General features: G+C 38.4%; 1 protein-coding gene across 1 annotated transcript in view; it reads right to left on the reverse strand.

Annotated features, from left to right (window-relative positions):
• CPXM2 (carboxypeptidase X, M14 family member 2) overlaps positions 1-13,932 on the reverse strand; it is a 78,724-nt gene that overhangs the window by 25,810 nt on the left and 38,982 nt on the right. Inside the window, exons 4-5 of the mRNA XM_074875491.1 lie at positions 5,290-5,374; positions 4,603-4,753 (exon numbers count right to left, since the gene is read on the reverse strand). Coding sequence (XP_074731592.1) covers positions 4,603-4,753; positions 5,290-5,374 — 236 coding nt within the window. The remainder of the gene's footprint in view (positions 1-4,602; positions 4,754-5,289; positions 5,375-13,932) is intronic.

The raw sequence follows: 13,932 nt of genomic DNA on the forward strand, positions 1-13,932 counted from the left end.
TTAATAAAAAGAATATTCTAGTCTAAATCCTTCAGACTGCCTTGAACACCTCAACGTGCCATTTTGCAAATGACTGATTTTTTTAATTTCCATGTAACAAGTGAATTTGACTTGTCTTCACAAAACTGAACATGTCACAGACAGCACACATGTAATCTTGAAAAAAATCTGCTAGCAGACCTATCAGATGATTCTAAGTTTTTTTCCACATGATCTATTTCGTGGCAGTCATGAGCATTAAATCAGCAATGAAATACTATTCCTCAACTATAGATAGATTCTTTTCTATATATGTTGATATATAGTCAAATACCAAACAACTAATTCCAGTTAAGAATAATGAATGATAATAATGGCTAAGAGAAAACCCAAACTCTTTACCTGCAGTAGTTGCTTCATAAAGGTTTTCTCTTTCTAATGATTTCCTACAGTTTGATTCTGACACTAATGGTAAGTCTGAGGATTGTTAATTCTTCTTCAGAATAGTACGTGCTTCATTTTACAAATAAAATATGAAAGAAAACCTTTTAATGACACCCACTGCATTGCTGGGGGATGTTACACATCTGTCTTGATGAGCATGAAGAAACATAATACATTGGCCTTTCCCAGAGAATTATTGAATTTGGCCTCATTTTTATTCAGTCTTTGCTCAGGCAAACTCCCCAAAAAGTTTTAAATTGCCCAAGATTAAGTTTTAGTTTTGCAATGATAAAAGCAGAACACAAGGAGAGACTGTCACTCTAAGCAAAAATTTACTCTCACAAGTAGTTCACTGAATTTAGTACTGCTGTCTACACGATCACTTATAATGAAAGATACTTGTAGAAAGTCACAGTTTTATACAAAATAAACACACTGCTAGACTTAACCACGTAGCCTGGCAATAAGAGAAAAACAATGAAAATAGGACTGAATGATGCATCCACTGCAAAACACAGTGCTCCATTACAGAGTAGTTAAAGTTAATTTTTTATCTTGGGTTGAAAGTGATGGCATAATCATGACACCAATGATAGTTTTCTATATAAGAATTATTAAAAATTAAATTTCATCACAAATTTATTCCATTAAAATAATTGCCTATTGCCTTGAATACTCTACAGTATAAATAAATGCATGAAGAGCTCAGCTAATTTTCTCTCTCCTATCTCTGGGTACTTTTGATCATATGCAGTTTCTTTTTGATTTTTCTTAGATTTGAGAAAGAACAGGCAAGGAAAGTACATCCATCCCTCTGAGGCAATTGCAAAAGATTGTGTGTGTCAGTCTACATCTATGTAAATAACAACATTTTTGGAAACTGGAAAGGAATTAAATGCTGGTGCTTTTGTCCTCTCTTTCCTCAGCAAGGAATGGCAGCACTACCTTCTGCTATAGGTAGGATTTTCTGACATCTTTCCTCCATAGGTAAATGTTTTTCCCTTTGGTGAAACAGTAAATCACTTCTGTTGCCTGAAAGATGGTACTGACACAGTTGGATAACATAGATTTTATTTGTAGAGTTATTGTAACAGTGTAGAAAAGGTTGTTTGTCAAAACTAGCCTACAATACACCAAAAATGTATGAGTAATATATAAACATTGCACTGATAAAAATTACAACCATCTTAGATAATACCATTAGATAATATCTTCTCTGCTCTAATTATCTAAACAGTATTTTCTCATGACTTGTCCAACTTTTAGTGCACCTAGAATATGCAGGGGATTTTATTGACAGAGCCCTACCCACAGGAATGGGTCCTGGCTGTCTTTAACCATTTCCATCACATTCTGCCAGTGCTAACAAGCTTTCCTAGAATATGAATATCTTATTCAGGTTTCTTCTTTATCTAGTATTCCTTTCTTACCTTCCCTTGTGAGCTTACATGATGGAAAGTTGATATAGAGTACAGACTGAATGCAAATTGCTTAATTTATTCAGGGATTAATAAGGACATAAAACCTAATATTACACGTTTTAAAGACATGAAAAGAAATTCACATTCATGAAAAATTACTTACTTTCCTTCAGACTCACTTTTTTTCTTGGGATATTTCCCTACACCCCATCTGCCTGTGCACTGTTACTGCTCCAGGAGGACACGGCGCGTGGAAGCTCTAAAACACAACCAGACTGCTCCTCCTGACAACTTGATTTCTTGTATGTTCACACTCAGGGTGCAAATACAATCAAAAACATACCAGGTATTCAAAGAAATTGAGCATCACATAAATTCTTTCATGGGTCTTTGGGCTTTGGAAAGGATAGAGGTGTGTGAACTGACAGATTGCTGATTGTGATGAATCTAGGAGACTTGCTTAGTTTTTGGGGAACAGCTTTGTTTTGAGAGCCTTGCGTGCGATGAATAAAATGAGCTAGAAGGAAGAAATGTCAGTTCTTTCTGAGCTAAAAAGACGGGTCAGCAGCTTATCAAAACCTATTAGTTCTTTCAGTCAAATTACATTTTGAATAAAGACACTCCATTCCCATTGTGTTTCTCAGTGAATGATTCTGGTATTTTCTTTCAGGAATAAACTGAATCAGCCACTGCAGGCAATTAACTCAATAAATGACTACCAAGAGGAAACACTGATGCTGTTTCCATGCTAATCCAAGTCCTGCAACAAGCTGTAGCAGCACTCATTGCAACAGTATTGAAAGAACAGATATGTTCTTACCTCGGTAGCACCTTCACCCACTGATACAGCCCCGTGAAACTGAAGGGTGACAGATGTTAACACTGCAAAGCAGAATTTGGTCCTGTATGGGTGTATACCCAATAAGAATCTAGTGTAAATAACAGCTGCATTTAATAAAAATCACCTTTCCAAATATCGACATTTTTGCTCTTTCCTCTTTAAGTAGTTTTATGAAATAGAAAAGTATTGTGAGAGTTTCCCTACAAATTGTTCTCCAAAATGGTTTGAGTGTCATCTCTGTTATTCCCTGGGGTCCTCTGTGTGCATCCTGCATGCCAGTAAAGTCACAGTGCAGAAGAAAGCTACGCTTTTCCTTCAGCCTCACACCCTGTGATATAGAGAGTAGATCCTCTGCAAACCCGCACAGGAATATGGGATAGATCACGGCTCTCTGGCAGCCCACCAGTTCATTCAAGAGCTGAAGGGAAATACTGGCTCTGGAATTGCTCCTCCAGGGTTAAAGGTACAATGGGAAACAAGCAACCCACAGAGCTGGAGTTTTCTAAACCCATGGTTGAAATAAATCAGAATCCTACTGAAAACATGAATATTCACATACACAGGACACCCCTGGTCACTGCCACTCAAGTCCAGGATGTATTTGTCATCCCCAGAAAAGCAGCTGGTCAAGTCCTGCTAACTCTCACTGCTTCATGGTAATACACCTACAGACTAAGTTTTATGACAATACTTGCCCTATACTTTGTCAGAGAATTATCCTTTCCGTGCCCCAGATCCTTTTTTTTCCATGAGTATTTAAACATCTAAAGGACAAAAATTAGGCTACCTCTGCTTGGCATGTGAAGACCCTACATCAACAGTGGCATTGGAGGCAGCAAGTCTCCGTACAGCAGCAGGAACAGTTAAAGCAGTAATGATAGGCTCTGGAAAGGCAGTTCTCTTTCTGGCTCTAGTATTTTTGAAAATACTATTCATAGCCCCCTGCAAAAAAAAAAAAGAGCTATCCCCAAGGTGCCAGAATTTAAGGTCAAAGGAAAAAAAGCAGATGGGAGACGTGGAATGAGTAGTGGGCAACTTAGAAAAGGTTTGAACAAACAGTTTTTCAAATATTGATATACATACATACATAGACAAAAATCCACCAAAAGACTATTTGCAGTGTGCCTAATAGAAACGTGTCTTTGCCATAATTTGCAGTATTGAATGACTTGAATGACCTTTTTTTAATTGGCCTTGTATAAGGTTTCACTTCGTATACATAGTTTAGCAAAACCCTAATTGTGTTTTGCACTCATATGATAAGAGAAACAGCTAACACCTGAAGCTTGTGCTAAATATCAGGTTGTGTCTTTTCCACAGTCTTTGCCAAGGATTTACCTTCACATGAGATTTACCAAGGCTCATGCTGGATTTGATAACACTTGAAATTTGATAGAAATTCTTTACATCCCCAACGCCCCTCCTTCCCCCCTATAAGACAAGCACTACTTCAGTATAAAATTTGCCTTCAAATTAATTCAGGGAAGTCCTATGGCATGACTAATAAAATAATTTTAAAAATCAGACTACATAATTATAATGGTTCTTTCTTGACTTAAAAGCTTAAGACATCTGCAAGTGACTGTCCCAATATATAATCCTATTGCCTCCCTAGTACCTGTGCACTCAGTAAGATTAATTGCATTGCACTTCAGCCCAAACAACAGAGAAAATCTTGTTAGATCATCCATTCAATCTTGTTTTATTAATAGAGCCACTTATAGATACTATGCGGTTGCATTTGAAGAGTTATCCTGATACTGTCCCTGTATCTAGACAGATATTTTTGTTTCTTTTCGCATGACTCTACTCATTAAAGACAGGTATTCTATCAAAAGCAAAGATAAACAAAGGAAATAAAATTACTGAGTCTTGGCACAGGCAGCCATGTCAACTCCAACTGAGAAAGACTCTTACCTGGCAAAGGACACCCTAAGATTTCCAGTCTCATACAGATGCTACCTTCTTCGAACCAGGACCGGGGGTTTATACGGATATAGCGTGCAACCAGGGGCACCGGCAACATATTGAGAACTGGGATCTCTTTCTCACTGTTTCCTTCAAAAATCTATGTAGGCCAAACATACAGAAATGGCAAGATCAGTCCTTCAAAAAGCCTTTTAGCAGTTTTGGTAACAGAAACAAAGTCACCTGGTACAGCCCCAGACTGATGGTGGCTCAGGTTGGAACTGCTCTTCAAAGAGCAGAATCTCCCCACGTCCCTCAGAGAGGGGCAAAGGAGCTGGAGGTCTACACCCTCTCTCCAACAAAAGGCACCTCATGGGCATGAGATTTCCCCAGGGATCAGCAGACTGCTGCTAACCTTTGCATGGATCATGCAACAAGAAACATATCTCATCACAGGCAAGACCACTGCCAGGGTGGCAGTCACATCCATAGGCAGACACATGCAGATTTGTCACATAGGATATTCTGCGTCCCTCTCTATATTACATGACTTGCTCTTAAAATTAGGGGGATCACTGAGAGATATTGCCTTGTAGTCTTATACTGACCAATAGGGTAAATCAAAACTTCATGCGGACAGCACCCACTTTCCCACCTCTGCTCTTCTTCATAAAATATCTATTTCATGATACTCACCACATCTCCAGATTCATTTCTGACAGCAGTCCATGCATGACTGTCATTGCTCACCAATACTCTGTAAGAGGTCACCCAGTTACTCCTTGAAAAAGACAAAGAGTATCTAAATTATTTTTTCATAACTTAGAATGACTGCAAGTTGTGTTTAATGTAATAAGCTTGTAAGACTGCTAGCAATGGAGATCCCACGCGGCAAAGTCATGCCAACTCTTGGCTGAAAAAGTGACATACAAATCTAGATTCAACACATAATTAAAAAAGCCTAGCACATAGAAGCAAAAAACCCCCCAAGATAATATTCTGGGATTCCAGGAGGTGAAGGATTATTGCCCTCCTTTCCTTTTAGATGCAGAGTTTGGGATAAATGGCTCATCTAGAACAGATGTATTCAGTGTTCAAAAATCTCACCTTTTCAGCTACAGAACATTTATTATTTCTTCTGTTATTATCAGAGAGGATGGAAAAAAGTAATAAATCCTCTAGGATGAAAAGTCCGTGAATTTCAACCAGCCAAATTTTCATTTCTTCCAATACAAGAATGACTGGAGCCTGCAGTCATTCTTGTATTTATTAGCAATAGATAGGAACAAAGAGACAATTCTGTCTCTGCACAGTAGAGTCCAATTGATCACAGTACTTGTGCACTACTACAATATCTACATCAATCTTCAGCAGGCTGATGTTTCTAGTGCCCTGTTATCTGATTTACAGCAAAATCCCCTTCAATCTAAAACAGCAAAATCTTCATTTGTACTTAACTTGTGCCTTCTCTGTATTCAGCTAAAGAGTATGAGGGGAAATAAAATGCTGCTTCCTGTATTCTGAGAGGAGTTAAAGCTATGTAGCTTTTACACAGTCTGGGCATTCCCCATGGTAATGTGTATACAGCTATGGAGAAGGTAATGCCCTGACTCTCCTTTCATATTTGTTCATCTGAAAGAGCAGCAGTAATTTATTTTTTTCGCTAACACCTTCTTGGTTTCAACAGGCAGTGACTTGGAGGAGAGTTGTGGCTTGAAGGTATCTTTGTGCCGTAAAGTCAGTCTAGGATGATTAAATTCTATATTCATGTATATAAACTGATCGTCCGTAACCAGCAGTCATTCTTGGACACGGGTTCTTAGCTAAGCTACACACTGATTGCTGGGTGTGAAACCAGGGTAAGGAAAGCTCTTGGGACTAGAAAGAAGAATAGAGGCAATTTGGGCAGTTATGGGAGAAGCAGCAGAGCGTATGGACTGGAGATAAGGGATATCTGGAAGGACAGACACACCTAAGAAAAGCTTCCCCTTGTACTGCACCCATACAAATGCAACTTTGTTTTTCTTTCTTTTAAAATCAACAAATAATACTATCAAAATACCTATGAACACACACGCTGACTTCACTGTGCTTACGTTTAAAGGGACAAACTAGCTTTTATATGTTCACTAAAAGAGAGTCAGTCTTCTGGCAAAGACCAAAAAAGTGGCAAGGGTGGAACAAGAGCAAATTCATCAGCCACAAGATCAGCACAAGTTCACCCAGCTCTGTCTTGTACAAAATAGTGACCTTCAGATAATGCCTAAGTCAATGCATGGCAGAATTATTTAATATAATTATTTTATAAATAATGATATATAATAAAAATCATATAAAATAATTATATAGCACATTATTATATTGCATTATAATATTATAATATATAATACATATCACATGTAGTATTATTATAATAATTATATATAATTTTATATTTCCATCTGCTATTTCATTTTCTGAGTAACATTGGTCCCACTTACACAAAAGATTCAGAATGATGTCCAGACTTACAGTGACACCTAAACCCAAAGATTAGGTAAGTGTTTAGTAGGATTTACAAAAGCACTTCTGTATGTGGTATACTAATACCCCCAAAAGTCAAAGATAAGTGATTTTGAAAAAATGACTGAACAAACCCATCTCTGTTTTACACACTAAACCAGTCCTTTGCAAATCTTTCACCAGTCTTCAGTTAATAGATTTTGCAATTCATGTTAGTTTAAATGGAAAAATCTTGACTATTGCCAAGGAGACTGAACTTTCTATTATTGTATTGAAGAGATGAATACATCTATCATTTGTAATGCACACACTACTTCAACATTCGTTAAACAACTTTAACAAGTTAGCAGCACTCTGAAAATACTAATTGTCTGCCTGTCAGTGAAAGATCTCTTGGGGCAGGAGATTTACTGGAGATCTGTGAAGTGCCACGGTGGCATCTCAAGTCTTCATGACTGTAAAATGATACACAACAAAATGGACAGTGACTTCAGTTTCTAATAATTCTTGCAAAGAACTTTCTTCCATCTGCTTCTTTGTGATCATGAGTTGATGGAAGACAGATTTACTTCTAGCAAAAATGGAAACTATAAATTTTGTAAATGGCCAACAGTAAACCCCAGGAAGAGGCAAAATACCTTTTTCTGGTTGAAAAAAAAAAAAGCTTGAGAGTAAAATTCATGGGTTTGAATGAGGGTGGCAGGGGTAGTGTACATACTCGGTGCACATAAAATGATGTTGGTTTTTTTGTTTGTTGATTTGGTTTTGTCTGGGGTTTTTTTTTTGGGGGGGTGGGTTTGTCAGGGTTTGGTTTGTTGGAGTTTTTTTTCATATTCTTGGCCATTTTTCAACATCAGGTTAAATGACCAAAAGAGGCAATGTCACAAATCAAACATCATTGCTTCTGAAGTATTACAGAACTTTTTTCACTTCAACCGCAAAAATAAGATTAGGAGGGCAAACACAATACATCCGTATTCATTACTCTACAGCTGGAAAAGAAATTCAAACAGAATACCAGTCATATAAAAATAAGACAACAGTGGACATCCTTTATAACTGAGAATTTTGTAAGAAACCATGGCACATATAGAAAGTTTTTAAAAGAACCAGCTCAATTTACTGGCATGAGAAAATATTGCTCTTACATTAATAGTTCCAAGCTAGGAATTTATTTACCATATTTTAGTTTTCTCACTCCCTACAGTTACAAAGGTTCAAACTTCTCCCAAAGGAAAATGTATACTAATCAATCGTACACTTGAGTGGCAACCAGTAACATGCTTTTCAGAGGCAGTCTGCCAATTAAAATATAAATGGGACTACATCCAGTCTTGTACATTTGCAGTATAGAAGGAATACAGAGGGTCACGAGAGGAGATACATCAGTGTAATATATTAAGTCACACACCACATCCTATTAACTGTGCTTGCCTGTAAGGAATAAGCATTCTCTTTGCATTTGTTGAGATGTAGAATAAAAACATCACAGGTGACCAGATCCTTCTCCCACTGGCCCTAAATGCAAAACCACCTTTAGGGGTTTAAATTCCTCCCCCTTTTTTCCAATGTCGTAAGAAAAACAGCTTCTGCCAATATTAAGAAGGCTGCTGTAAATACAGATTCCCCTCAGAAATGGCATCTTCTGCCTTAAATTCGCATTCCCTGTGGTGGAGAAGGGGACCTCTGCATGTAGTCATGTGTTCAGAGTATCTGGAAAACTAGCAGAAGCTAATGAACAGGGCTTCTGACCAGGGAGCTCAGTATCTTTAAATACCAGATATTTCTACAGATACAGAGCAGCAGAAGAACATTCAACATACTAAATCTTCTGAGAGCTGCAGATTTCTACACATGTGCAGCACAGGAGGTCTGATGCTTCCAGGAAGCAGATGGATGTGCTGCACATGCTTGAATCAACAGCCGGTCTGTTTACAGTAAGCACAGTGCTTCCTGGAACTGAAGAGTTTAATAAGTACATGGTGCTCAGTTTATTCATGTAGACACTAAAACCTAAAGCTTTCAGGGAAATCCATCACAGAAACATGACAGCTAAAGTAAAGTCTTGCGCTAGAAGTTTTGGGGAATGTCATCTGCTTCGTGTTGTTACCCGATGACAGAAAGATCCGTCTCATTAGGTTTGGGATTTGCAGACATCAATTTCTGCAGCACGTCACACTGAATCTTTTTGGGGCCCATCAGCATTGAACACTAAAGCTATCTAAGCAAAGCTGAAAGAAAGCTATAAAGCTTTACAGTACTTAGGATGTCCCTGCCATTGTTTTAGAGAAGCTCTTCTGAATAAAATCTCCCTGGACCTACTATGATACTCCTCAGATATTTGTTGGGTTTGTAGAGTCAGGTAGATATAATTCAGGGAAAGCCCTATGCCAGCATTCAGAAAAGAGAGCGTTATCAAGCTCTTTCTTGGCAGGAAGCTAGGCAATACACAAGTTATTGCTTGGCAGTATCTTCAAAAGTATTCAAGGTTACCTCAAAAGTATTCAAGGTTACCTCTAGTTCATCATGCTCTAGCACAAAGTGCTTATGTACATGACTGCCTCACAAATTTCATCAGTGCTCAAAAAGGATCAGAACATACAGATTCAACAGGAATCATTTGGATTCAGGTGCTTCCCATTAATAATCCTTCTTAAAATTTATGCCAGCTTTATCTCTTCAGGAGAAACCTATCTGAAAAATCTCAGTATCTATCGCCAACATGAATCAATTCGTTTCACAGAAAGTAAATGTAAAAATCAAAATATGATTCAAATTCACTTAATGTGGTGGATTTTTAAAAAATATTATTAATTAGTTGTTTTTTATTTGTAATGCGTTAGCTTTAGGCAAGGCTTATTTGAACATCTTCAACTTTAAATTCAGTTTCCTGTGATGCATGGAAATGTTCAGCTCATTCATGTCCATCCAAAAAAAAGACCAGCTGAGGGATTAAGTGACTTGCCCAGGGACAGAGAGGAAACCTGTATCAAAGTGGAGAATTAAAAGCAGATCTCCTACAGTCTTGGCAGGTTCCTGTCCGGAGAATCGGCTTTCCTTATCTAACCACATCATCAGGCTACTGAGCATAAGACAAGACATCATGACAGCACCAGAACAGCAAAACATCTTTCTGCCTTGCCTTCCCCAATATAATTTGCTTACTTTTCTTTATGAGTATCAGACACATAGATGAATCTCAACTCAGCACAACACACAGCGATTACTAAATGAGAAGCAGTGGAGGGGTGCCAGACGTTTGACTGCCCAGCCTCTAGCAGGCGAGTACATCAGCTGAGACTTCTGACTATTTGGGTACAGTTTTATTTGTTTGGACAGCATCTGCTGATGTAATATTTTAAGGCCAAGCTTCTCAATTATGGAAAGCTGAATAAGCAACAGGTGAAATAAATCTGATACTTTTTATCCTAGTCTCTAAGGATGCTTTTCCAAATCAGTAAAGCCCCACATGATTTGAGATAAATGAGAAAGGTTGACAGGTGCTGGTCAGCAGAAGTTCAAGTCCACAGTGGCAGAGATGCTGGGGATGAGACTAGCAAACATTGGCAGAGTTCACATTAGTATCATCTACAATAGACCTGGCTCCAGCTGACATTATTCTTCTGCTGTCATGATAATCTGATTTATCTGCATTACAAAACCCTAAAATTAATAGAAAATAGAACCAGGCAGGCACACAGATGTGTATCCTTCAATAATGTATAAATTGACAAGCCAAAACACTTGAAATAGCAGAATCTCTATACTAAAAAAAACGTTAGGCAAACCTTAGATTAAACTGTACTTATGCAACAGAATCAGCATGCCAGCAATTAAATGGCTTTCTGCTTGAAAAAGTAATTTGTAGTCTCATGCAATTAAATGTAAACCCATTAATATTAATATTCTATAACAATATTTATGCTGATAAAATTTTAAATCACCCACTGCCCAAGAGTTTCAAAAACAAGCTAAGTCAGAAAATGCTCAGGCTAACCACAGGTAGCCCAGCAAGTTTTACAAACTAATTAAAATAAACATGATTTAAGAGATGGAGCCTGACTAGCAAGCAAGGGTATTTTTTTTAATAATTGAAATCTTTTAATGTTTAATTTTTAAAATTGCTTCTAGCTGACTTAAATGAATATACTGCTGTGAAATCCAGCTCTTCGGAGGCCCTACAAAGAAAAGCTCAGGGCCAGCATTTCACTTTCTCAGACTGAATTAAGTACAGATTTTTCAAAGCGCTCTTCTCAGTGAGGAAGAGTTGGGTTTGCAAATGCATTTCCCACTTACAGGCAAGTTTTTACAAGATTTTAATCTCCAATTTTCTGACCTTTCAGGGAAATCCAGTGCCAGCTGCGGTTGTTTCCTTTTGCTGTTGTACATTCAGATAGTAACACCTGAAGGTGCCAGGTCTCCCGCGTGGGGTCAAAGACATCTTCTGCCCCAAAGATTTTATGGTCTTAACACCTATGATTTTGGGCTGTTCTTTACAAAAAGATCTGTATGTGTTTGAAATTCTTCCTACACCAGACTTTCCCCATTCATATCTTATATATCTGCTAAACATGATCAAGTTATGATTCCTTTACTTCTAAACCTCCTTTTGTGACATTTTTATTTTTCCATTCTTGTTTGTGTCTATCACACCTTTGTAAAACAGTCACATATTTGAGAAGAAAAATCTGAACTATATAGTCACTGCCTCACTATGTCTTTTTCTCTCCTTCCCATGAATATTAAAGTAATGGAAAATGAAAAGCTCTGACAGTAATCAGCAAATACTGTCATTTGTGTGCACAGCTGTGAGCATATTTAAAGTAATGCAGAAGGGGCTCATAGCTACCAAGTGCACACAAAGATGTGGCCAAGTGCCACTTGGTGCTCGCAGAAGGGATATGCTGGGCATGGGTGAGGGGAAAGGAGCAGCTGCCTGATGTCTCCTAGGTATTCCCCCCCCCCCCCCCCCCCAATCATTCTCATCGCAATGAGTCATAATGAACATGCAAAATATACAAATCAAGGCTGTGATTAATAAGTGTGAGTAATCTTTTGCAGCAGATGCCTTATTCATTTGATGTATCCCTTTCCTCAAGGCTTCACTTCATTTGACTTCAAACTGCCCATTGTAGTCCCTTCCATGGAGGTTAAAAAGCTTTCCTCCTTCTTCTGAAGATCCCCAGTGAGCCTCACGGTGCAAAGCAGGTTCTCTCCACCCCCCACCACCCTTTTTGCAGTGCAAAGGGGTGTTTAACCAGCCAGGAGCCCTCCTCCTGGGGATGGCAGTGACCTGCTCCCTCCCAGCACCACAGTGAGTCACCGAGTCCTTGGCAAAAGAGTTGTAACTAGAGCAAGGGAACCATGACAAATCATACCCACAACAAAACAGCATCAGTTTTGACATTTTTGTCAAACTTGTGAAAGTATAAATACGTTTCTGGGTGTGCTGTCAGAACTCCACCTACACGGGATCATCTGAGCTGGTCACAAACCCAGCTCCCCAGTGCCGGGAGCGGATGGCAAGTATAGGGATGAACGCTGTACGAAAATCCTGTGTAGGGCACACGAATAGAGGTGAAAGATGAACGTGGCACAGGGATTGAAGTGAAGCAAATAGATGGAGAGCACTCGAGGATGAAACTGCCAAAGACTGACTCTCAGTGCTGCAACAATTGAAAGCCCATGAGATGGCTCCACCAAGCCGGAGTTAATGGAAAATATAACTTAGTAAGAAAGCTAATCATAAACATTAGTATAATATGTAACTAGTGACATTAATATATCAAGGGAGCTTTTTCTACACTGAAATCAGGTTGTTTGAGAACTCACATCAATATATTTGATACGATTTCAGTGGATTTGAAACAATTTCACTCTATGAGAGTCTGACTTTGGGGAAGCTGTAATAATTTCTGTGGTCCTGTCACCCAGTCAGGGCAAATAACAGTTTGCACTGATTTGATGCACCATAACAATTCATGACAGTACAGAGCAGCTGCTTATTTTATTATACAACTTGGATAAAACATCAATACATTTTCATTGAATTTGCTGAAGTTTCATAAGGGTGTGTTTTCACAGCCTCTGTGTGGAGATAGGAGATACTGCTTTGAAAGTCAATGCCAAGTATTTTCATTGTTCTTGTGAGCTGGACAGGATTTAGAGTTAATTCTGCTATGGTTTCTAAAGCAGCATCATGCTGTTGTTGTATTTTGCCCCTTCTTCCTGTGTACAGTGCAAAATTCTGTTTGCTTATATATCTGTAAAAACAGCTAAAATACCTGAGTAACCACTACACTGTTCCAAATGCTACCGCAGTTACACTGAAAGGATTATCACTGCTCTTTATACTCTTATTATTGGAACACTGAAGATGCTGATGTGATTATCTCTTCATGAAACCAAACCTACTACTGAGACCACAATCTTAATACCATGAATGGCTGATAAACTGGGGAGGAAGCAAGGAATTTTTACCCTCCTGCAAGCAAAGAAGTTCACCACCTTGCAATCCTCACATACAGACTGTCCATAAAAGCAAATCTCAGCTCCTGAGGAATTGCCAGTGAGTATAGCAATAACTTAACATTTGGGGCAACACATTCATTTTGTGACTAAAGAAAGAGCAGAATGCTGTACTGCCAAAATTAGAAGCAAGTAAACTGCACTGACCTAAATTTATGCTCAACTCTTTCTCTGGAAGGTACCCAGCTTGCTACAGACCTACAGTTCCCTAAGGGTAGATTGTCAAAAGGGATGCTGGGGGATCACAAAGGGCTGTGCTGCACACAGAGAAGGCTGGGTGTACTATTAAAAAAAAAAAAAAAAAATGCA

Source organism: Strix uralensis, chromosome 7, assembly GCF_047716275.1.
Source record: "Strix uralensis isolate ZFMK-TIS-50842 chromosome 7, bStrUra1, whole genome shotgun sequence".
Classification (NCBI taxonomy): domain Eukaryota; kingdom Metazoa; phylum Chordata; class Aves; order Strigiformes; family Strigidae; genus Strix; species Strix uralensis.